Genomic DNA, 25,932 nt, shown 5'->3' with positions numbered 1-25,932 from the left:
CTTTTTCATGCAGAGAAGTGGTTATATTTACCTACAGGAATCCTGACATGGCTTCTGTTCCCTGAAAGGAATCTACTCTTTGCCTTTAGAGAGGGCAAACACACTCTCACCAGCACAGCAGAAGAAGTTGTTTCCATTTCTGATGATGCTGGATCAGAAGGACAAGCCACTTAGCTGTTTGACTTAAGAGGAGGGGAAAAGAACACTTTTACCTTCCCTACGCCTCATCCATTCATGGACATTCCCACTCTGCTTAGAGAAATTCTCCAGAAGCTTGTGTCTCACCACACAGCCCACAGCTCCTATGGATCAGGGTAGGGTGGTACAACCAGTTTGCCCCACAAGCAGGACAAAACGTAAAATCAATGCAGTGGACAGCTGAGACTAGGAAAGCCTAAATCAAATAATCCAGGCTGCTTTTTCTGCCACATACTTGCTCTGTGACCATGGGCAAATGCTCGTTCAGGACATGGCTGGAGTGTCTCCACTTGCCCTCTGGCCTTCTGAACAAAATACCAAAATCTTCAGGGTAGCACCTGAAGGTTCCTCATTGTGTTTGGATCTCAAAGTTCAATCATTTAATAAACCATTTAACAGTAATCTCAAGTACAAAGCCTGAGATGCAAACACCTCATTCAAAAACATATTTTGAAGCAACAGTCACACACGGCTATGGAAGGATGATGATAATTGTGACTGCTTGCATCAAATGGTATTGCCCAAATTGGTATCATATCCTACTCAAAAGGTCTGAACAGAAGCATCTGGGCCATCACAGTAGAGTTAAAAACAAGCCCATCGAAAATGGATAAACAATTAAAAATGTATTGAAAGAAAAAAGAAAAAGAGAAATCATTCCTAATTAATTCTAGTGCCCTGTACAACCCCAGACTATTTGTAATCCTACAGGGAACATCTTTATTGATCTGGGGGACGCTGCAGCAGACTTCTGATGCTTATCTCAGCATAAAAATAGGCTCTTGTGATGAGCAGTGATTTAATTACATGACAATCACTGCTAACAATGCATGGCGAATACCAAAAATATGCAGAGCAAGAGTGGCAGTGATAAATGCAAGGGAATGGCATTGACTTTCAGTAAAGTCGTCTATTGCCAGAGCTGGAGGGAGACTTCACCCCCCTCCCAGCCCTTCTTCTCAGGTTGTAGCTGCTGTGTGGTTTCAGACACTCGCTCTGGAACGAGCTGACCATGGGCAGAGAGAAGATGGAGGGAGAAAGCAGACAGCCATGATCAAAGCAAAATTTAGCACACAAGTCACTGAATCTAACAGGCTTTTTTTGTCTGTAGGAACATATGCTCTTTCCACTGTGCATCTCCTCTCAAAAATGAGGATGAGAGATATTCTTTACTTTGGAAGGTGGCAGTACTGAGCAAGTGAAAAATATGTGGTTTAGCTGTGTACAGATACAGGCCCATAAAATCAATTACCCTATCCCCACAGATGAAAACCCACACTTTACTATCCCCTTATATGGAACCCAGACCCATGCACCAAAGCAGCACAAAATCAAAAAACCAAAAAAATAGTAATCTAAAACCCAAGGTATCATGATAGTGAGAGATCAAAGACCAGTCAAATCCCATGTTCCACATACAGCAGCTAGGACAGAAGTAGCAGTGTTTGCTCATAGAAATAGGAATAATTTTGTTTATTTTCATGTGATCTCATTGGAAAAAAAATACCCAGGGTAGAAATAAATAGTATCACTAAGACACTCCCCCTTATATTCACTTACCAGTACTGAGTATGAAATTTAGGTATTCACCAGCATCTCTGAAGGCACTGTAACATTACTGGTGAGCAGACTTTGCACTGTCCTGAAGGCATTTGAATCCTTTGGGACTGAAGGGGAATCGAGGCTGATTGTGCACTTGGAAGTGGCAGGCCCAAGTCCTTAGGGTTTTATCACATTCAGTTTGTAGATGACAGCTCAACATTTAATGTTTTATCCCACCATAAGAGCAACTTACCAAAATGCAGATATCAACAGCAAAAAAATTCATTATTTCATCTGCTGAAAGCCTGATCACAACAAATCCAGCAGAGAGGAGAGATCCCCAGCTAAGCAGTCCCTAGGTTCCCTGGGGAAGCATTCCCTAGCACAGGCTCCCTGCCCATACCCATCCATCTATGCCCCAAACCACTGAAGGCGAGGTCCTTCTGCTTCCTTCTTGGGCTGAAAGCCACTCTTTAAACACGCTGGCTGAGCCATCCTAGCAGACAATGATTAAGAATGAGAGGCAAGATCTGTTGACCATCTAAACCTGACCCAGAACCAGATGTATGTGCTCAGTCCATGAGACTGCCCTTCCTCCCTTCTGCAAGAAGTCCTCAAGAGTTTAGATGGCTCGTTGCCCTAGGACACCAGCACAAATTTTACACCAGCAAGTCTTCCAGCTCTTACTTTCTTTCTCTGCAAGAGGCACACCATCATGCTCAGCCAAGAGGGAATTTGCAGGTGTTCAATCCCACATGAAGGAACGGACTGGCAACGTTCGTTCACGTAAAATTTAACAAGAATCACCAGCCCTCAGGTTAAAGCCACACTGAGAATTTGAACTCGTGCCTGCCCAGGTGCTGGTGCTGTTGCAAACACTGAGACCTGGATGCCATCTCCTGCTTCCCCGTGATCAGTTTCATGATTTATGTCAGATGAGCATGTCTTTCATGCAAAACAAAATGACCCTCTAAATTCTCTTGAAATGCTGTGCTGTTCTCAGTCAAAGTATCACAGAGAAAAGTAAATTGAAAATGCTATAATGTCAAGAGACTTTTTTTTCACTCCAACAATATTTCTAAATGCTGGTGAATATTTACATTAATCATAAATATATTCTTTGCTCACATTTACCTTGAATTACTCAGTTACTGCTGAGGGTCTTCCCTCTGATAAACTTTCAGACAGATATACTTTGTCCCAAAATCATATTTCACCTAGCTTAATTTACCCAAATTTGAGAATAATTAAAACACTATCTACAACAAACCAACAATAATTTGGAGTATCTCATCTTCTTTCTGAGCTGGTAGCTCTAAGGATGCAAAGCAGCAGATATTCTTATCAAGCATCTGTGAGATTTACAGGGATAGATGCACCAGGGCCCTGACACATGGAGCTTTACAGATAAAACAACATACAATATTAAAATCAGAACAGGATTCACTACTAACACATGCCATAGTCTCTAAAGCCAAAGCTACCATTTCCAAAACAGTTTAACAGCTTAGTTAAAGGATGGAAAATCTAAAGGTTAAGGTTTGGTTAGAATGTATTTTGTCAATTTTTCAATCAAGGTATCAGAGAAGCCAAAGTCCTTCCTGGTGTGAACCTACTGGTCTGATGGGAAAATAACTCCAGTTCCACTTGTGGTAACACCTGCAGAATCAGGCCCTCCAAATTAAAAATATAAAATAAAACATAGCCCCACATAGAGCACAGGAAATTAAATGGCAAGCCTCTGTTTTCTAGTGGGACAGGCCAGCTCAGGGAGTTGTTGTACTCTTACCCCAGGCAGGGAATTAGCAGCAGCCAGTTTAATTTCTTGGGGAGAACCATGCACAGGGTGCTGGTCTGCTGGGCAGGGCTCTCCAGTGGGATCCCTGGGCAGCAGGACAAAGCCTGGGCTCTCCTCTGCTTTGTGGGTGGCTCAGGAGGTGACTGAGGGGGAAGCAGAGCTGTGGCTGAAGGTTAAAATCAGAGATTTTCAAGCAGAGAAAAAGGAAAGGTGTGTGGCATTTCCAGCTGTGCCGTACTCAGTTATTTGCTTGCTTCCCACAAGGTGTGTTTCAGTGACTGACTTTTACTAACAATGATCCATAGGGAAGCCATGTCCTCAGTCCTATTCATGAATATTCCAAAAACCAAACCTTTAGTAGTACCTCATGTTTGGGTAAATGTGAGTAAATATTTCATTTGTATATACATGTCAAACCCGGTTATCTACACACTGTACTGTCAGTGGACACACTTCACATTCCCTTATCTTCATGATTCTACAACCCAAAAGACCCAAAGTTAAACTGGAACTTCTGAATGGCTTTTGGTCTTAGAGACTTTAGACTGCAAATGCCCTGAAACAAGCACCTTTAAGTAAAAATGTACATTTTAAATTTCTATGCTATACATCAAATAGTTTAAAAATGTAAAAACTGATAATTTGCACAGGGAAATGAACATGGAAAGATAGTCTTGCTTTAAGAATCTCATGACAAATCTGAATATAGAGTTTGATAAGCGGACTGTGCAGCAAGAATTCATAACCCTTCTTTCCTTGAAGTAGAGACTAGGAAATCCCACCAAAGAGTTGCAGGCAGGTGAGATGAGGCTTCACCTCATTTCCTGCTGCAGCAGGAGATGCCCTTACTCTCCTTACTCCAAGCAAACTCCAGTGTGAATTGTTACACTGCACTAGCAAGGGATGTCCTTGCTTACCTTGTCAGATACTAAATGTTATAGCACAGCATTTTGCAAAGAATGTGAAACATATCTCCTAATCCAGACAAATTAAAAGCATCAGCTTAACCTCAAATGTTTATTGCATTTCAAACAGCATTTATCAAAACAAAGAGCTCATCACAACATATATAGGTACTGGATCATCCAAATCCCTTCATTTGGTATGTCTCCAGCAAAACAATTAACACAAATTATTCTGAAACCAAACATATCTACACAAAAGAAAAAAAAAAAAAAAGGAGAAAAAGAAAAAGATATCACCCTGTCTCCTGAACAGAAATCAGTTCCACGTGGAAAAACCTAAAGAAAAACCCCCCAAACTACTAAAGTATCAATCTGAATTTCTGAATAAATAAACAGTTTTTCCTGCAGTTGAATGTTTTCACTCAAATCAGCGATCAGATTCCACACGCCTGCTTAAATATGCCTGACTTTGGTCCTTGCAAAATGACAAGATTACAGTATGATAAACCAGATGATAGTTTGAAGCGAGACAATGAGGCATTGTTTACAGAGAAGATTGAGAAACTGGTTTAACAAAAGGGTTCCGTGGACATCTATTGTATGTACAAGAAGGAGATTTACTGGAGATTTTGTAATTTCTACAAGGCTCTTTCCAACCAGCTTCATTAAGTTGAAGTAAATCAAATCATGCAGAGATCTGGCTCAGCCAGAGAGACATGCCGGGAAAGATACAAAATGAAGAAGAACAGACGCGAGATGATAAGCTTTAGAATCTTTGGCATTTTTCATAAACATTTTCAAGGTTTTTAAATCTGTATATTCACCCATTTTCCCCCACACACTCGCCTATAAATACATTATACATGTACTCTTTATACACAACTCTGTATATGCATGGGTACACAAGCACACGTGCAAACAAAGAGGCATTTTTGTGGCTTTTTAAACCAGGATAATCTTTCCTCAATCCTTCCATTTGCAGCTACACACAGCTTTGCATAAGCAAAATACATTCTTTAGCCAATCAAGTATATGAAAATGTGCCTGTCCTTATTCAAAGGCACAGTGGGACTTCGAAAAATAAACTTATGAAAAACTACTGAATCTGGCTAATGACCCAGTGGACGATAGTCTGCTGTCAGTTTTCCTTCTTCAAATTCCTGGAACAAGCCCACAAGATTGTGCTATGGAACCACACACAACTCCATCTGGGTCACAAATCCATAAGCAAGGTTTTATCCATTTTACTTTTTATTAGATGACTTTCAAAGCCTTTTTTTTTTTTCCAAAAAATAATCCTATCTCTCAGGTTTCTGCATTTCTTTGTACTGTCAAGTATCCCAGGGAATGTTGGTGGTAATCCTTGCCTAGGAATCATAAGCAACAAATCCAGCTCTTGTGCTACCAATGACTGGTGGTGACAAATCACTCCCAAAATGTCCCACAGCACCTAAAGGACTGAGGGCTGCAGTATCAGCAAAATTAAGCAGGTTTTACACAAGTCTGTGTTTTACTTTCCCCAGTCAAATAACCTTACTAATGCTGGTTTTCTGAAAAGCACAAAGCAAATGCACAATTGCTAAAAGATTGGTAAGCAAGCAAAAAATCACATTCTCCACAGAACACAAAATGGGGTCCTTTCTCCTGTCTTTCCATTGCTGTTTCCACTTGACTTCACTTTTGGATCCTCTCCTTGTGAACCACCAGGAAAGACTGCAAGAAGACATCAGTGGTGGACCAAAGCCTGCATGCTATTGCACAACCACTTCTTTGGGCACATGCTCTCTTTCTGCACAAGCACTTGTTTCTTTAAGGCTACAAAGTGTTCGTTTTTCTTTTCCTCTTGGATCTGTAGTGTTGACCCCTCTGGATTTAGACAGGAAAACAACAGCAATGCTGAAAATATCTGATGAGATGGAATTATAAAAGGCAAGCCAACAGAGTCTTTTCAGGTCACTGAGTTAGCCTTTTCTCTTAATCCTTTCATGGCATAAGGTTTCATGCATCCATTGCCAGCAATGGATCTCCGATGATTCCAGTATGCAAAGAGTTAACCACAAGCTGGGCTTTAAAAAAAAAAAAAAAAAAGAAAAAAAAAAGGAAAAAGGAAAACCCACAAGTGCTGGATGAAATATTGAGATACTGTTGGAGCTCCTAGCTCTTTCTGCTAATTATGATAAAAAACTTTTTAAAATGTACACTGCTTGAACAGAAGATGGGTATCAAAGACTCGTTAATTCAGAGCTTAAACCTTTCTAGGCACAGTGATTTAACTCAGAAAAGAATAGCTTTCATATCTTAATGTAAATCTGTTGGATATGTTAAAAACTGGTTCAGAGCATCTCCTCACATCAGCTCAGCTGATCTGCTACACTAAGCAGAATTATCTCTTCCTACATAACACAGGGAGTGCTGCCACATCCAGCCTTGTCTCTGCAATCAAAGGGGGGAATAAAAAAAGAAAAATAAAAGGTGCAGTTGCACCATCCTCTCCCATTCTCCTCCCCATCCCACAAAATAATTCACATTTCACCTTGCTCTTTTTTGGGATTCCGTGCCAAAAAGACAACCCAGAAAAGAAACCCAAGATAGGTGTTTATCAAAAACCACATCTTCCAAGAAAGAGAAAGTCCGTGGCAGTGACTCTAGTGTTGTTCTGAAGCAAGAAGGAGGGGAGGGGTGCAGTGTGTGCACGTGTGTGCAGGGAGGGAGGTGCTGCATTCCCAAACCCTGCTGCATCCTAGAGCGCGCTCCGCTTCTTCCTGATGGGGCTGGAGCTGCTGGATGGTTTCAATTCAGCTTGCTGCACCTGTAAAAACAAACAGGCATGACGTTTGCACTTAGGTAACTCTAGCTCACTGCAGCGTGTGTTAATGGCTCCCCCAGGACAAACCCAGGGAAACTAAGGAAGGTTCAAAAGTAATGAATCATTTTCTAAACACAGGAACATGGGGGATTAATTGCAGGAAGGATTTGAGAAGTCATGCATCATTTCTTGAAACAAAAATATTAAAAGCAGATTTTTCTAATGAGATACATGGGGTTCTACCTGATTTCAGCAATCTTTTTGGGTTTGTTTTGGTTTGGGAGTTGTTTTTCTTATCTTTCTGGCATTAACCTATTAGTTTAATAAACTTCTCTCAGGAGTCTCAATTCAAGTGGATCCCAACAGACAGTAAGATGACAGTTGTCAAAACCATACACAGACCCCGGGATGCTGAAATACTTAGTTTCAAAAAAGGAAAGTATTTTCCCAAATAGAACCTGGACAAAGCTACCTCCACCTTTCAAAATGAATTCATATACAATATAATGATTAAAACATGTGTAGTAAACTGTCAAGGATGGTGTAATCTCCAAATTGTCTGTTGTGTGAGACAAAAGTATTCCCACTGAAATCATGGGGAAAATTTGGCTGAAAATGTCATCTTTTTCACTCCTCCTCTGTCTTTTGTCCAAGACATGTGGTTGTGAATGGGTACTGTACAGACAGGAGTAATTCCTAACTCACTGCAGCACCCCAGTGAAATGCTGATGCATTGATAGCACACAAAACAAAGCAGGCAGAAGAATTTTGGAGCTTCCATGGATGACTTGTCCCTGAAGTCTGTGGCTGTCACTGTTTTCAGCACTAGAGGAAAACTCGAAGGTTCATCCCATCCAAGGAACTTTTATCATTCCTCCTATAGAAAATGGTGATAATTTTCCTTGGATAGCTCAAAGGATCCCAATATGATAGAAACCACTCAAGGAAATGTTGTAAGTGTAAATGCTAAATAAAGCATAAATAGAAAAGCAGCTTATCTTTAAACATAAACACTTAAAGGGCATATGCAAACCATCACTGCAATCCAGTGGCCTCTACAAGAGCAATGACAACAAATAAAAATACACTAAAGCTTAATGGATCTATGATTGTTTCTGCTTAGTGTTTTTCCTCCCTCCAGTCCATGGTGAGATTTCTTTCCAGTTATTAGTGCTGCCACCAACCAGTCTGGTGGCCTCTTGAGATAAAGAAGCTTCTTCCCACCCTATTTCCACCAGATTCCTCAACACTGCACGTGAGAAATTCAGTTTCTGTCTCCAACAGCATAAAGTCACTACGGGTGAGATTGTGATCCCCTTATTCCCAGTGAGCAGCACCTCACAGGGAAAGTGCCACAGAGAAAGGTACAATGTCAGAGCGATCCTGGGCATCAGGATCAGGGCCTGGGGACAGAAATTCCAGTTAGTGAAAACAAAAGAAAGAATCCTTTATATTGTGTGGCTTCATTACCCAGCAAGACTATTTTCCCTCCTCCAACAGAAATAAACAGATCTTGACATTCGAAAGGATTTATTGTTCAAATAATTTCCAGGAAGATAGGCGAGATTGCTGAAGACAATGTTGTTGTTTCAAAGAAATGGGAGAAGAGACAAGACTTGACTGAAACTGAGGGAGGATAGATTCTGGTTAGATTAAAACTTATAATTCCATAATGGTAGAAGATTGATCTGATCAACTGTAGAGTATTTTAAACACATGTCAGGGTTTCCTTTAAAGAAAAAGATGAGCAGGGTATTGTCCAAAGGAGGCCTGGAGCTCAAGCACAATGTCACAGAAATAATTCCCCCCATTCCTCCCCCTATCTTGAGAAAGAGGAGAATTCAGCAAATCCTTTTGGATGGTTATCTCTATCAAAGAGACTATTTTTCTCCTCCCTCTGTACAAATACCGGAGCAGAAAGGTGACGAAAACCATAGCTCAGTAACCACGCTGAGTGATTTTCCAGATCATTTTTAAGTAGGTCTTTTCAGGATAATTTTTCTGCAATCATTTTATCCTTCTGACAAAGGATTTTGGCTCCCTTCTCTTCTAACACTCTCTCCCCCACCCTTTGTGGATTTTCCCCAGATTCCTTATCTCCCTTATTCAAAAGTCTTTGGCATTGTATTCCCAAACGGAGCACCCAGCCGCTCTCAGTGTCACTCCTTGCCTCTGTTGGCTGTGGCCATTCATTACTTACCTTTTGAACATCAGATGGTACCCTGGAGAGGAAATCTAGTAGCTCATTATTGTCGATGGCATAGGGATTTCTAAGCTTCTTAGTAAATTTATTTATGCCTAGGATAAAAAAAAATAAAATAAAGGCAAACAAAATAATACGAGCCTTTTTTACTCCTTCCCTCTAAATTTGTTCAGGCAAGGTGAAAAAGGGAAAGGGAATTCACAAGTAAAAATTAGTGTGAAAACAGTGCCTCAGACTTAAAGCCACACACATGCTCCCTGTCACGTGGAATCACTCACAAATGCTTCCTGGAGGAAGTGGAGGACATCACCGATAAAGGTATTTCTCTACTTTTGGGATCATGTGCTGCCAACAACGTGGTGAAAAGTGATTGCAGCAAGAATTCATTCTGGAGGATACTATAGGGAGAATACACACATTGAAAACCAAGTCTGCTGTTAAATCTGCTACCCTACATGACCAACTGGAAGGCTCTGAAAATAACTGGGAAAAATTTTCCTTCCATCTCTTCAGAAAATGAAAGCTTCCCTTCCCCATCCCTCATGGCTTATCCCCTTTTTGCAGGGCCACATTGGCCAAACTGCCCATATTACGATGCTGTGGAACAATATAAAAACCTTATCAAGGTTTACTTTAGTTCAATCTTTGTGTCAATAATTAGGCTTATGAACTACAGCAATAGCAGTCCCTCTCCATGGGCTTAGTAAAGCTGCAGTTGGCAGAGGTGGCCCCTAGTCTGGACAGAAGATCCATGGGAGTGTAATGTTCATATTATTGTGAAGTTCATAAGGTCTTCTCTTGCCTCTCTTAAGGTCTTCTAGGTGAAGAAAATCAGCTAACCCATTTTAAAGAATAGCAAAAAAATTCAAATATTGGTTGCCTCTGAGGATCATAATGCAGCATTCAATTCCATCATGCCCCTGTCCAAAATCTCATAGTGGTTTTTCCTGAAAGTGATTTCAAACATGATGGCTGCTCCAGCCTTCTCCTCTCCCTGAAATGTACCTGCTTCACATCTGAGATTCAGCTTTTAAGCCATATACTTGTAGCAAAATGACAACACAATTTTCTGTGTACCTGATTTTTAAAAAACAGAAAATACCATAAGGTCTTTTGAGGCCTTGCCACAGGGTAGTTGTTTAACATGTATCATATTTGAAGGCCCTGTCACTCCAGATGATGTTGAACGGATGTATAGTTTTCATGTACTCACCATGTCTTCCACACAAGAACAACAATATTTTGTTACTGAACTTTTTACTCCCAGCAATTTCTCCCCTTTCTTTTTGCCCTTTCTTTTGTTTGATTTAATCCTTTATTTCTTTGTTGCTCTTGCCCAAGAATGGCTTTTTTTTTAATGCCACCTTCTCATTCCCTCCCTTTTCTACATCCAAGACAGCAGCTGATGGCTCAGCCCCAGGGATGACAGGGGCTCCCTAAAACTCAGAGCCACATCAGGGCTGAGCCTCTGCAGGTCACTGAGGATCTACCTGCACTATGTTCTTCACACCTTTCTACCTCAAGGCTGAGATAAAAGTTAGCACCTAAATAAGAAAGGAGGTCATTTGGAATGTAGAAAGTCTTCAGCACCTGGAATGATAGAATGGTTTGGAGGGAGTCTTAAAAATCATCTCAATCCAGCCCCCTGCCACAGGCAGGACACCTTCCACTAGACTAGGTTCTTCCAAGCCCTCTCCAACCAAGCCTTGGACACTTCCAGGGATGGGGCTGCTACAGCTTCTCTGTGCACCCTGTGCCAAAGCCTCACCACCCTCACAAGAAAGAATTTCTTCCTCATATCTGATCTAAATCTGCCCTTTTGCTGTTTGAAACCATTCCCCTTAGCCCTATGCCCTTGAATGCCATCTCCTTCTGTGAAAGATGACATTTCTTCCCAACGCCACCAGCAAAGTTTTACTTTTTAAAAGCACCTCTTTCAGTTCATTATGTATCTTCATACAAATACCTTCTGACCCATGACAAAAGGCGATTCTCAGTGTGTCCCACTTGGAACAGCCTGTTCTGACTGCCGGGATACTCAGACCCAAAAGGCTCCCAGGGTCCAAATCTACATGGTCCAGCTCTGCAAACACATCTTGTCCCCTTCCAATCATTTCCCAGCTGGAGGGCTCCAGCACCAGGAAGTTAATTACTTTCCTGCAGAAGAATAATAACACTGAAAGTAGCTTATCTAGGCTAATGCTCTTCTTGTGGTGCTGTTGGAAACTTATAAAGAACCCTAAGAAAAGCAAATTATCGGATAACCCAGGGGGGAGAAATGGTAATTTTAAGAAGTTCATAACATCTTTATTCACCTCTAAGCAACAGCAGTTGTTTGTCTGTGTAACAGGTCGTTTAAAGCTTGTTTGATTTCACTCTGTAGACATATATTGTATTTATCTCATACAAATGAGACACAGTGGAGTACTTACCCCAGATTAAAACAATGTACCTCAGTGGTATAAAATACAAAATAACTGTTGCTGCTGCCAGGACCAAGCAGGCCAGGACAGAGAGGAAAGGCACCGTCCAGTTGAATGTGCTGTAAGGATAAAAAACACAATCTCTCTCAACATTTCTGTTCTTGGACACTCTCTGTGCTCTGCTACCCAGTAATAATTTAATGATCCCTTTGCAGTGCTTGGTGCAGTCAGATATGCTGTAAATTGCAGACCCTTTGGAAGGTGGATAAGTAGATTCCTACTGTTAGAATGGATTAAGGAAGATATCTGAGTGGCAGATATCATGATAAGGAAAGAGAAGAGGAGCCCTGGGGAGCTCAGTGGAGTTGTTAAGCATGTAAGCGAGTTGTTTTTGTTTCTTCTTCTACATGTGGCACTTGTTACACATCTCTGCTGGCCACTCAGCTCTCCATTATTCATGAGCAGATTATCTGATCTGGAAACAGGGCTGAGCCAGCTCCACGGGGTCACAGTGGAGGTGACACGAGGTGTGTGTCCAGTGCACGACCCAGGCGTGGCAGGTAGCCAGAGTCAAACCCAGAAAATAACTTGCACGGGATTGATTATGATGCCAAACTGTGAAAGATCAGTTCGAGTAATTTCTCTGTATAACATTAGGGCCATAATGTTCTATAAAAATCTGTCTACATATATATACATTTTGTCCTATATCTTTACATTTTCAGCAATTCTTTACTTCACTGAATATAGGAGGCTGGCTTGCATAAGCTGTAATAAGCCAGCAGCAGCCCAAGCTTCTGCATTCTAACAATCCACATCAGATTTTTCCCAAGAGAAGCACTTCTGAAAGGCTCAGTTACTACAGCATTTCAGACTTTGGCCACATTGTAGTGAAAAACAGGATTTTATTTCACTCAGACCTCTCATCTGCAAGTCAATGATGGACTGAAGGTGAGAAGCCACTGCTAACACACCTTTGAAATTACTTTGTCCCCCTGTGCTGTTGTAAGACATAACCCTCTGCCCTGCACCAAATGTTGAGATACCTGGACTACAAGGATGCCTGCTAGTCCACAGGTGGATTTATGGATCTGGGCATCTCTGTTTCACACAATCTGCCTGCTAACTTCATTATATGACAATGATGGGGAGAAGCAAGAAGAGAGAATGAATCTGGACCACTTATCAGGCTATAAAACAAGACAAACTTCCCTTGACAGATAAAATTAATAGGACGCTTCAAGAATTACATTTAAGCTTCAATAGACGTATTAAATATTAAGAAAAAATAGGTGGGAGAGGACCCATCATTATCAATCAATGTAGCTTAAGTTAAAGCAAAAAAAAAAAAATAGCAAAACAGCTCAATTGAGTTAAACTATGAAAACTCCCTATGATTGTGTAACTGGAGTGACAGACGGAAACTGTAGCACAATTCAGTCTGTCACTTACAAAAAAAACTTTGATAGCAATTTTTTAATGGCACATCACTGCCGAGCTACAACAGAATCCTTCTGAAATTACATCGGGCGTCCACATTAATACCCAACGTGTTCTTTAAGACCATTGTTAGCAAAATGAATACAAGAATTAATAGTGCTTAAGTGCTTTGAGTCTTCCTGCCATGCAGCTGGGCAGAACAGTGCCCTGTTCATAGACTGGAATACATCTTTGGGCCACTTCCACCCCAGCTGGGGTGTCCGGCGTGGCACCACAGCACATGTGGTTGCTGTATTTTTAGCTTGAACTCAGCTCCTCATTAAAGTGAGGCTCGGTCACAAACCATCACTTTGTGTTCAAAACAGACAACAATATGGATCAATTAAGCACCAATAAAGACTGAGTTATAAAAGGTTTGTGTGTGTTTGTCTGTGGGATTTTTTTAGGCTCTTCACCTCCCTCCTTTGTAAGGTCAGGAATACCCTCTGTGTCTCCCCCCCCTGCCATGAGACCCTGAAAATCCCCTTTGGGCTTCCCCCTGGCACCAGCAGGAAGCAGAATGCTCAGAATGGCAAAGACAGAAGAAGATCAATGTGTTGGCCAGGGACACAAGTGACCCCAACAGCCAGGTCAGGATGGGGAGGGCGTGGGAAAGGCAACACTGACCACCAGTACCCACTTTCTGTGATGGGACTGAAAAGAAATGCCTGATGCTACTGTGACCACATCTTCAAGCAGTATCTGTGGCATCCACGGCTCCCCACCCCATCACAAACAAGCAAGGCCAGAAATTCAGGCAAACAAAAAAGCTACATCAGTAAGGAACACTGCTTCTCCTCTTCTCCGTGCTCTGCAAAGGTGTTTTGGGATAAAAGACTGTAAAAGAAGAAGCAGTGGTGGGACTAAACCATCTTATCCTGCTGCACCTTGCAGACACTTTTGGAGCAAGACAATTACTCCACCTTGATCCTCCTGGTTCTGCTTCATTTCAAATCATGGTCAAGCAAGAAAAGATTATTACTTACTTTTTAATCCTCTCTCCAAACGACGCTATTTCTTCCAGGATGCTTTGAACAGCTATGATGATCTCCTGGACCATGTGGATTCTCTCAATCAGCCCCTTTTTCTCAGATTCCTAATCAAAAGAAACCAGAAAACCAAGACTTTTAGTAATTTGCTAGGGTGTTCACAGACACATGGTGAAACTAAGACTTCCAGCACTGCTGATCCATCCATCACCTCAAGTATTTCATTGAAGGAAAGGCAGAACAAACACCCTGGGTTTATCACAAAGAAAGAACATTATTTGTATAGATCCCTGTATTTTCTTCCTTTTCCTCAACACATGGACAGAGGTTTCTTCATCTTCTAACACAATCTGACTGCAGGATCTCAACCAGGATTTCACACAATTGGATGCCAAAGCACAAGAGGTGTTGAGCACCCCTGGTGTGGAGTGCTGGCTGTTCAGTGCTCCTCAAGAACAAAAATATTCTTGTGCAGAGCTTCTAAATATCACATTTCTGAGCTTTGTAGGCCCCCCACAGCCATGCTGGTTTGTGTATATAAATTAGCAGCAAGATAGTGAATGCAATATTTTTTGTGCATTCTGCATACAGAGACTTATTCTTTTGCTGGGAAAAAAAAGGATCAAAGGAAAAAATGTCATTTTCCCTTTGCAGCGGCCATCTCAACTTCATTTCTTACTGCTTATTTTAGGCAACAACATTACAGGACATTACTACACATGTGCAGAAATAAAAAGGAAGCACAGAATGAATTAAAAATCAAAATTACTTAAATCAGGCTTGAAAACCAGTATACAATTATCAGCATTCAGCATTTCTTTGCCAGCAATCTAACACACATACAGGCATGCAAATTGGCATGGTTGCAGATATTCTAGCAAGAAATCAGCAAAACATTCACTTATTACAAAATGCAGAGCCCTGGACACTGATTTTACATCACATTTAGACACTTAAAAATCAGTCCAATTTAGAAATAAAAAAAAAAAGAAGAAACAACAAAAAAATGAACCAACAAAACATTTTAAGCTGTGTTTTAACCAATCTGTTCCCAGATAGGGGAGATGATGGCAAAGAGCATTTTGTATTCCTGTTCAGCACGCCCACACCAGCCGAGGTAGAGGAAAGGGTGGATGGGAATGAGCAAGGGCCAGAGATTTTTGCGTCAATATTTCTGCAATTCTGCCTCTGTGTTGCCATCCACATTCCTTCTCCATGCAGGACAGGGTCAGAGGCTATTTAAAGTCACACAGATCCACAGAGGTGAGGGCTCTTGCTCCAGCATTTTGGCACTACATTGGGAGTGGGTCTGTATGGGGCTGAGACAGGGCACCACTCTGCAGAGGGTGCTGGAATAACCTGTGACCCATCCTTGGATGCTGAGAGGCAGGCATGGGAATGCAGCCCTTACACCACTTTGAATTACTTACTGCCCATTTCTCTTCCCAGCAATTTTTGAGTTTAAAAAGCCAGCCAAAACCACCACGGAGTTATCAAGCTCCAGACATTTGAATATTTGCCTTTAGGTTGCAAGTCAGTGCACAATGAATAGAAGCAGCATTTTAAATAATCACACATTTGGGTGTGAAAATGAGTATTTTTACATTAATAAAACAACCAACAAAAATGAAACCCTTGGGGTGTGAAATAACCCCAGAACAAAATAAATAAATAAATAGTCAGTTTATGTGAAAATAGCACCAAAAAGTCATTTTCACACAGCTCCAGTTATAATCTCGTTAGGCTCAAATGTAAATGACACATGGAAATTATATTTAACTATTTCCTCACTGGGATGGTACAACGGTTCTTTGGCCATAGCTGGCTTTTTTCCCACCAAACTTGCAAGCAGAAGTTGGGGAGCAGCCTGTGGAAAAGCAGTGGGAATTTCATTCTGTCCAAATTCAGGCAGAGGGGTAAAGAAACCACTTAAATGAAGTGATATTGCAGGGCAAGCCTACTCTTGCTGCCCAGAGCTGCAAGGCAGATCATCTGCCAGCTCTGCCTGCATCATGCTGACTTCATTTACACATCCTCGATGGAGCTCAGAGATGTGGTGATAACACAGTTTAACCAACACAACACAACACAACTCCTGCTGCAGCCACGAAGCAGAGCCAGAAAATAAACCAGAAACTGCCAGTCCCTAAGCAATGACAACTGCATGGCCATGTTCATCTGGCTGCATGCTAACATCACCCCTGGAGAATAGTGCTTTCAATTTCTAATGCAAAATATGGCCAACCAATGTAAAGGCAGAGACAAATTGGAATTAGAAAACCTTGTAAATAAAATCAGTTATTTGAGAGAAAAATAGGCTGCAACTGTGTGTATGCATGATAGGCATAATTGTTTGAAAATCCTGGGAATTTGTCAATGTAGTTTCTTTGTAATTGTTGTTTGGGAAACCTGCAGTCTAAACATGGACAGGATTATTAGGTCACTGGTTAAGCAACTGAGAAGCAGACAACTGAAGTACAACAAACGGGATTTTCCAAATTATTTAGGTTTTGGAGTGTTGTTTATGCTTTGTGAAGCCAGCACCTCAGAAAACACTGTCAGAAACAGTAAGAGTCCATCAGGATGACAGTCACTGGACCCTATTTATTAGTCAATGGGTAACTGTCACAGAGAGAGCTATATTTGAACACTACCATGTTCACAGAAAATGTAAAGAAAGAATCCAAAATACATCTTCCACTAAACACACTTCCTCATCCGTGCAAGGTCCCACCACCCAGACAATTCTTCTCCATCCTCTCCAGGTGCCATTCCCTTCTGATTCCTTTTGGACTCCACATATTATACTGCTTGAAAACTGGATTTGGATACCAATAGTTTAAGATCACAGCTCAGAAGCTTTTGCATTAATTGAAAACTAAATATCCTGTCTGTTTCTGGTATTATTTCTCTAAAACCAGTTGTGATAACATCCATTAATTCAAGGCCTTTTTCTCCTTTATTTCTTAGCTGATTACAGCACTGTGGGTGGACCAAAACTACTCTTCAGCCTCTGGGAAAGAATTAACTCCATCAAAATGAATTTACAACTGAGAATTAATTATATAATCAGTGTGTTACTTCAACTCTTCCTTGCATATCCTGATTTAAGAATCCTTCATTTCTACATTAATTGCCTGAACAAAGCCACAAAAGGGGGTTTACAAAAGATTAAGCATGTCAGGGGAGGGGAAAAAAATAAACCAAACACCAACCAAGACCCAGCAATTTCAGAAATGAAGTCTTTTGTCTCCAGCTAACATACATCAACTTGAACTCAGAAATGAAGAGACCAAATCTCTGCTGCACTGGAAGATGCTCCTAGATTTTTCTATTTCCCAAATATGTAACAGTTAAACTGGACACAAACACACTTAAAGAGCTGCCACAGCTCTGGGATCTCCCTTCCCCAGAAGGAACTTATGCTGCTCTGAGACATTTAGGGTCAGTTGCAAAAGAAACCTTCACACAAGGTTGAAGTTGCAAAAGAAACTCTCACACAACCACGGCATGGAGGGGCTTCCAATGCTGAAGGCTTTAAAGGAGTGGGAATATGGGGCAGACCAGGACAGGATGTCCCCAGCACTCACACAGCAATTCACAACGGGGGAGCTACAGCAGTCAGAGCTGGTCTTGCGAGGGAAAATCCTAAGAGTTATGGGGGAAGACACTGAAGGCAAAATTCTTCAATCATCTGCTCTGGAACAAAGGCCAAATGCCACCCATTAGTGCTTCTTCTCTAGCCAAGCATCCATTACTGAATTCAAAGCCTGGATGGTGGAGATCCCCTAACTCCTTTTGATCATTTGTTTCAATGATTAATAGCTTTCATCTTTACAGAAAGCTGTTTCCTATTTTTTAAATCTATCCTTCAAATATTTTTCCTCTGGATACATCCAAACCAGCAAGCAACGCTCCAAATGCACAATTTTTGCTGTTATTCTCTAAGTGTATTTCTGATGCATACTGCAAGTATCATATGCACACAAGGAAAAGTTAGGCTTGAAGCCATGGGTAAGTTGTACATAATACTTGCTCACTTGGATTTCATAGAAAACACTTGCGAAAAATCTTGCATGCAACTTTCAAACAAGTGGTATTCATCAGCAGATTTCTGGCATGCCAAGGGGAACTCAATATATAAAGCTGAGGAACACTTGGGGGCAAAGATGAGGAAAAGGGGAGGAGAAAACATAAATATGGATTAATGAAAAGGAGGAAGAAAACAGGATACAGGCAGCTCAGTCAGGAATGAAAATCCTGAATCTCTTCAGGGATTGGAAGAACTAGTCTGCTTAGCCCTGGGCTGGCCTAACTTTCAGGATTAGCTTTCTTACAGTAGCTGTCTCATTATGCTACTGCTGCTACAAGAACATTAGGGTGATGTTTTACCAGGATTTATCTAATGTACCAGTTATTAATTCTTCAGTGTATTAGCAACACACAAGATTGATGGAAAGGGAAAAGAAAGAAAAATAGCTCAGGCATGCATTCCTTTTTGCTCCACTATTATTCTGCTTTTAAAAAAAACCCAACAAAACATGCTGTAGTTATTTAGGGAAAAGCAGAGCTGGTCAAAGTTGGATTTAATTTGCAACTTGCTCTCTGCTGGACTACAAAACTCAGGCCTTACCGTTGTCCAGCAAAAGCTGTGCCAAAAAACATCTCAGGGCCAAAATACTCATCCATGAAGAACTTCTGAAACCAAAAGGATTTTATTGGGCATAAACAGCAGACCACTGGCCTCTGTTGTCAGCAGGGAACACTTCACTAACGCTCCAGTCTAGCAGCAGAACGAAGCTCCTGTGGGAGGTGGCAGTCATGGAGTGACAGACAGTCTCTTGGTAGCTAAAATGAATTCCAGGCAGAGCTTTGCAAACAGTCACCACAGCAACCTTGAACTGGCTCCTGCCTTCGGTGGGAGCCAAAGGCTGCTGAGAGGAGCCCAGCAATCTGCCTTGCTGAGTCACTGCCCTGCCCTGAGCTGCAAAGTCTGCTGCTCCTCGGCACTTCCAGGAGGACGGGCACGCGGAGGGGACGGCTGCCAAACTCTGAGCAACTGCCTCGTGCAGTCCTGAAACTGTGCATCACAGGATCTTTTTGTTTATTAACACCATGCTGCAAATGTGCCTGCCTGTGGAAATTTAGCGAATCTGAGTGTACTTGAAATAATTACCAAATAGAGGAAATGCAACACATACAGGTCAATTTATGCTCTCAGTTAAAAAGGTGTGAAATCTGGAATAATTCCACCAGAGCCAATAGAATCACTTCAGACTGGTAGGAAGGAGAGCAGCATCGGTCTTAAAAGGACACATTTGGAAAGCAATAGCACATCATCCTACAGCTCAGGCTGGGGAACACTCCCTGAAGGGCAGAAGATGACCACTCCATGCCTTGTCCAGCCATGCCTGCACTTTCTCTGCCTGCATTAGACAAATTTCATCTGTGCACAGGGGACCAGCAAAAGTCTCCTAAGCCAAGCCCAAGAAAGATCTTATGTGAAAAACCCTTGGTCATAATTCAGTTTCTTTCTCTATGCACAGGCATGAAATGCAGGGGGCTTAAGAAGCATTTTCTGTACATGCTCACGTTTTCATAGATGTGTAAAGTAACCCAAAGTCTACTGGTTTTCAAGCAGTATCAGCAGTCACAACAAAATAAAACACAATTCAGGTGAGGAACACATGCTTAAGAAGCAACAAGAATCAATCCTGAATGGAGACAAGAAGTCATCAGTCATCTTTCATTTAAAAATCAGAAAGGGAAAGAAAATAAATTTTCTCGAAATAAGTGCTTTCTCCTGGAAACACATGAGACTTAAGAACAATCACATGGTTATTAGACTTAAAACTACTGGATCATCATCTATAATCCAGGTAATGATCTTCAGCAATTTGGGGTACAGGAGAAAGAAGTATCTATTCATATATCTGGCCAATTCAAAAGAAAATTTCCAACATTTTAAATAGTTGGAATTTTTAAGGGAGGAGAACTCCGTGAGGCTCATCTGCTAGGTCCAGTGACCTGCCTAGTACTACTTAACACTTTTCCAGAGATTTAGAGAAGTTGCAATGTTGACTTTTACCTACATCTAGGTAAGTAATTCTCTCTAAGAGGGAGAATTCTGGAGTGCCATAGGGCTGCTGAGGTTTCTTTGTCAGGATATCTGAAAGTCCTCAGCAAGAACCTCCTTTCAACTCCTCTCTCCCACCACCTCTAAACCTATGAATAGGTGGCTTATGGCACTGATATAAGAACTGTGACAATTTATGGGATGCATATGGATAAGACCAGCCCTGGACAATGCTGCCATGCAAATATGATTTAACAAGAGACCATTTAGCTTCCAGTTTCTTGTACAAAGAAGGTTCCCAGGAAAAGAGCAAAGCAAAACCACAGCAATCCCTGCACTGGGTCTTCTTGCCCATAATTTTGTGGAGGACATGGATGCTCCTTGTCAGTCTGAACATACCCTGTGTATCACAGAGCATTTCCAAGTCCTTACCATCACTTCTCTTCAGCAATCTTAATGGGGGATGTTGAAATATTATATTGCAATTGTTGTATTGAAGAGAAAAAGAAAAAACTAATGAAATTATTTATACTTCCAGGGAAGAAAACAATGAGATGATATTGTCTTGAATGACCTTTCCTAAGTATGGGGATATAGCATCTTACACAATAGACTCTTGGTTCATGTTTCAATTACTGACCTTTACTGCGGAGAAAATTAATGCAATTTTCATCATAATCCACCCGTACAAATAAGATCCATACGGAAGGTTTCCACATGCTGAATCTAACTCAAATGGAAAATGTCAGCTCTTTGCTACTGGATGAATTTGACTTTAATTTGTTCGGCTGGAGTCTTTTTGAATTGTGTTCATAAAACTTTGTATATCTTCAGTACCTATTTTAGACAGAGAATTTCCTACATTAAAGGCATTGAATTTTTACTCTTTGGTGATTTTCTTCCACTTCTGTTTTTTTTCTCCAATACATGAGATACTAAACATTTCTTGGAAGTTGCCAAATAACTTGGCTTAAAGCCACAGTATCGTTTGATTCTTCCCTGTTACATTGCACTACCCAAGCATGACTACACTGGCTCACGACAGGAAAAAAACTCTTTTAAAAAAAATCCCAAAAAAATCAACAGAAACCTTACACAGGAATTGTTGTTGATTTAGTTTTGTCTCTGATTTTCTTTTGAATCAGTTACCAGACCTGAAAATAGTAATAAATTAAGCTTTGTCTGTTGTGGAGCTGCAAACTTTGATTCAGACAATGGGGAAGACTCCAAGGCTCTTTTCAGTCAGGTGCTATGACACAATCATTCACAGGGTAACTGTCTGCTCTTGAAACTCTACAGTAATTATCAGAAACAGAAAACACAAATAAAATAAATAGAACTGGTCAACAATCAAACAGCTTAAACTGAGTTGCATGGAGCTTGTCTATACCTTCTTCCTGGCAGACCAAAGATGCTGCAGTGATGTAATTTCAAAACAATCCTTACTCAGGCTGACAGAGCCCAGAGCTGACAGGACACAGCCTGAACTCGGTGTCCAAGATGGCACAAATCCGAGAAGGCATTTATCCACGGAAGAGCTGGTGCCAAAGGGACAGAGCACTGCTATCTTTTGCAGCCCTCCATGCTGGTATGTGGGGAGGGCAGAGGGGGAAGGGATGGGGGAGTCAGCAATTAAGCCCTGTCATTTAAGACAGATAGTCTAGGTGGAGGGAGTTAATCTGCTCTTGGGTTTTTGAACTAAGTGTCTGTGTATTTATAATTTGTAAACAGTTCATCTCTTCGAGGGTGTGTTACAATTCCCAGAAGCACGGTCTGTTATGTCTAACAGGCAGCAGAACCCAGAAGGGCTCTGTGTGCAAGTATTTTGATATAGCAGGATGACAGGAAACAGAAACAGTGACCTCGTACACCACAAGCCAACTAGCAGATTTCAACTTTGGGAGCTCTTGTATTAGGGAGGAAAAAAAAATACACAGACTTCTTTTTAAAGTAGACTTGTCTGTTTAAATGTTGACATTGCCATGAGATAGTGTCATAAAATTACATTTTTCTTGCACTCCCCAGAGAGCACTGGCCACCCTCAGACTGGGAAAAGTGTCTTAGAATGTACTTAATGTAATTAAAGATGTACCTAATGTACTTAAAGATGCAGGTCATGGGAGTGCAAGCGTGGCCCATCACTGCTGCACGGGGGTACACACAAGGCACAGTAAAGACATTAAGGCAATTCTGCACAGCACTGGCCATGGGACAAATGTAGGGGCTGGCAGTTGTCTCTTCTGGCAACTCTGTGCTGGAATTCCATCCATAATAACTGTAATGTTGGGATGTAAAGTGTTATCTTCATGAGAAAGCCTGCTGGGGGTATTTGCTGTGAGAGCTTTAGCCAGTGCTACCAGCTCTCTGTGTCAGAGAGTCCTGGAGTGTGTGTAGAATGGAGATGGGGCAGCTCCCACTACAACATGGTAGGGCCAAACCATCAACAGCTCAACGCTGACTCCCAGGAGTTTCACCAAACCTGCACACTTTGTTAAAATAAACCAGTGAAGCTGTCTGGGGGGAGACAAAAACCCAAAGTCATTAAATCCATATTGAAGTGACCCAGTTGTATTTGTACAGAGAGAACCAAAGTCACTAGAGTTAAATGTAGGGTAAATGTAACCTAGAATATCTTAGCAGCAATGAATCTATTGCACACACAGGAAACAGGATTTGATGCCTATTTAGTACATTCTTACTTCTCTTTTCCCACCTCGGCACTTGCAAGGGCAAAACAGGAATATTAAAATAGAAAAAAAGTAAATGGGATTGTTCCAGGGAATAAGTTACACCTTTAGGCATCACACAAATAATATTTACAAATGTCTAGAACCAGGTACCCACTAAATAGAAATTATTGACTTCTACAGATACACAGTTTTCTTTTGAAAAATATGCAACTCTCATTTAGCTACTTCTGACGAGTTTCAGATATTGGTCCTTTCAGTTGACAAATTTTACAATACAAAGAGTAAATTATAAATGAGAACATTTAAACAACTACTGTGTGTTGCAAGAAACCTGTAATTCAACTGGATTGCCTAAACTTCACTTTATAACTTTGACGGATTTCTGGTTGCTCATTAAAATATAAGCACAGCAGAAGAGCAAGTAAAATTTAAATAACTATTCCCATCAATTAGTCTGCTGAGCTTCAATCCTGGGGTCTGTGACTGAGAAGAGCTAAGGTGCACTTGCTAGCTGCATTATTGATTTGCTTCTTAATGATCAACAATTTCACTGTAGCATTTTTAAAACATAGAATATTCAAGAAGAGTCTTATTAACTTAGTATGCAATTTGAAAGTTTCACATCCCCTCATGAACATTTTCTTCCTAACAGCTAATGTTCCTTTGCATGCTGTTGCTCGTTAAATAATTCCTCACCTTTTAGCTTTAAAGTATTTATAGATTATCAGATCCTCCTTCACTTACTTATGTTTCTTCAAGCTGTATACATTAAGTTCTCTTAATCTTTCTTCGTATGTCATGCCCTCTAATCCTTTTATCATTTGTCACTGTGGTTTGATAAACTTGGAAAAAAATCCAATGAATTTTTCACAGTGAGAAGAATGAGTAAGTATGTTCCAATAAAATAAAAAACAGGCCTTGCCAATTCCAATTCTTTCCACATTTCAGCTGCTGAACTAAAACTAGTTTTTTTCCCAGGCTCTGAAAGAAATGTTGAGAAAATTCTAACCAGCCCTCCACAAATCACACCAATTCTGGCCTACTGAAGTGGAAATGCCAAATCGTTTGGGGAAAGCCATTAGTAGGGAATGTCAACCAGCACTCAGAAGGGCAGTGAGGGGGGATTGCACATCCCTGTGTACATCTTTGCACCTCCTCCACCACACACACCCCTGCAGGAGCACATTCATGAGCGTGTGCCCACTGCAGGGCCAGGCACAGCCTGGGGCTGCTCAGAGGCAGTTCTCGTTCAGGTCTCGCACAGGTACCATCCCTCTGGGATGTTACACAAACCAACTCCTTCCTACTTTCAAATCTGCCAAGCAGCAAACTGCTGACAACTGTTTTCCCAGTAAATACAGACAATAACTGAAGATTTATGGAGGGATTACTTGTTTGTGTTCTCCCACCTACCCTCTGATTCTAGCCAACATAATCGTGAGATATGCTTACCTTATCATCTTCATCCTCGTCTTCATCCAAGCCCATAAGCTCCTGCAGAAGCAGATGTCCACATTACAAAACACAACACTTATTTTTTTAGTGACAGGCAATGATACTCCCACAAAGTTTCACTATACAATTTTCTCCCACTTCTATTGAAAGTCATTAAAAAAACCCACCACTTTCTCCTTTCCAAAACAGTGTTTTATATTCAAGGACCTTTCTTTTTTGTGGCATTCTGAACAAAGCATGCAATACCCTATACAAATTTTAAGTCTAAATAAAGCATTAGTGGCTGTGTCCAGTAATCTGAAGGCAACAGGCTTTCAAACACATTGCCAACTTTTACTATCTGTAAACAGCTTTGTTCTCAGTCTTGCAAATGAACCAACTGGTATGTCAAGGCTGAGGACTCTATACTCAACTTGTTCCATCCCCACTGCCACAATGACTGCTCCCTCCCTTTAGGGCCATTACTGAAACATTAGACTTTAGAAAACACATTAGTATGAACATAATCAATCTCACATAGAATCCCAGTCAGATTTCTATGCAGCATTATTTCCTCCCTTTACTTCTGTGCTGACAGGTAGGACAGAAAACAAAAGACTTGGCAAAGGCTTGGAATTAGGAGCACTTGGCTTTCAATTCAGGTATTTAATAAGCTGAGCCTTTAACAGGGTCCTCCAGGTTTTTTTCTTGGTTATTTAATAGCTACATTTGAATCTGTGTACTACAAGTTTAAATACAGCAAACATGCAAAGAATGTGAAGAATCACAATAAAAAGATGTTTTGAATTTAGGGTTTCTTAGGGGGTTGGGTGTTTCTCTTTTGGGGTTTTTTAATTTTTTTTTTCCTGCATAGCAGTTTCATCTAGGATGTAAAAGGTACTGAGAGTTCAGATAGTCAGATTTATTCTTTGGCTCTTTGGAATACCCTGAGCAGCTGAATTAACACTGATCATGGTTTAAATTTCTATAGAAGCTCCCCATCTGTAAATCATAAAACATTTTACCAATATTCACGAATTTAGCCTCCTGGCAAGTGGATCAGGAGTACAAGGTTAATACTGTTATTCACATTTTATAGCACAGAAATCAGAGAGAATTTGAGGTTCACTTTTGCAAAGACTCTTGCTTGCATTCCTCTGTATACACAAAATCTGTGTGCTGGCACACAAAAACCAAAGGCAGTGAATATCCAGCCAAGGCCTGAAGAAGCAGAAAAACAAATAAATGACTGTGTAAAAAGCATTGGTATTTTGAAGAAAACCTTTTCTCATCTGCAGGACAGATGTGACTGGGGCCAGCACCTGATTGTCTATTTTTGACCTACAGATGGTCAGAATCATAGACACACATAAAAAAGGAATCAGGTAA

At 40.9% G+C, this 25,932-nt stretch overlaps 1 protein-coding gene across 11 annotated transcripts in view; it reads right to left on the bottom strand.

Annotated features, from left to right (window-relative positions):
- Nucleotides 1–4,536: 4,536 nt before the first annotated feature.
- The window catches only part of MCTP2 (multiple C2 and transmembrane domain containing 2), a 117,653-nt gene continuing 96,257 nt past the window's right edge, over nucleotides 4,537–25,932 (bottom strand). For all 11 annotated transcript variants that reach the window (XM_064388506.1, XM_064388507.1, XM_064388509.1 and 8 more), the window contains 5 exons: nucleotides 24,562–24,603; nucleotides 14,341–14,450; nucleotides 11,885–11,994; nucleotides 9,450–9,547; nucleotides 4,537–7,252 (listed from right to left, as the gene is read on the bottom strand). In XM_064388506.1, the coding sequence (XP_064244576.1) occupies nucleotides 7,184–7,252; nucleotides 9,450–9,547; nucleotides 11,885–11,994; nucleotides 14,341–14,450; nucleotides 24,562–24,603 (429 nt within the window). In that variant the 3' untranslated portion in view covers nucleotides 4,537–7,183. The remainder of the gene's footprint in view (nucleotides 7,253–9,449; nucleotides 9,548–11,884; nucleotides 11,995–14,340; nucleotides 14,451–24,561; nucleotides 24,604–25,932) is intronic.

The sequence above is a fragment of the Passer domesticus genome, chromosome 14 (genome assembly GCF_036417665.1).
Source record: "Passer domesticus isolate bPasDom1 chromosome 14, bPasDom1.hap1, whole genome shotgun sequence".
NCBI lineage: Eukaryota > Metazoa > Chordata > Aves > Passeriformes > Passeridae > Passer > Passer domesticus.
Note: the sequence above shows the minus strand (reverse complement) of the source record. Positions and strands in the feature narration are given on the sequence as shown.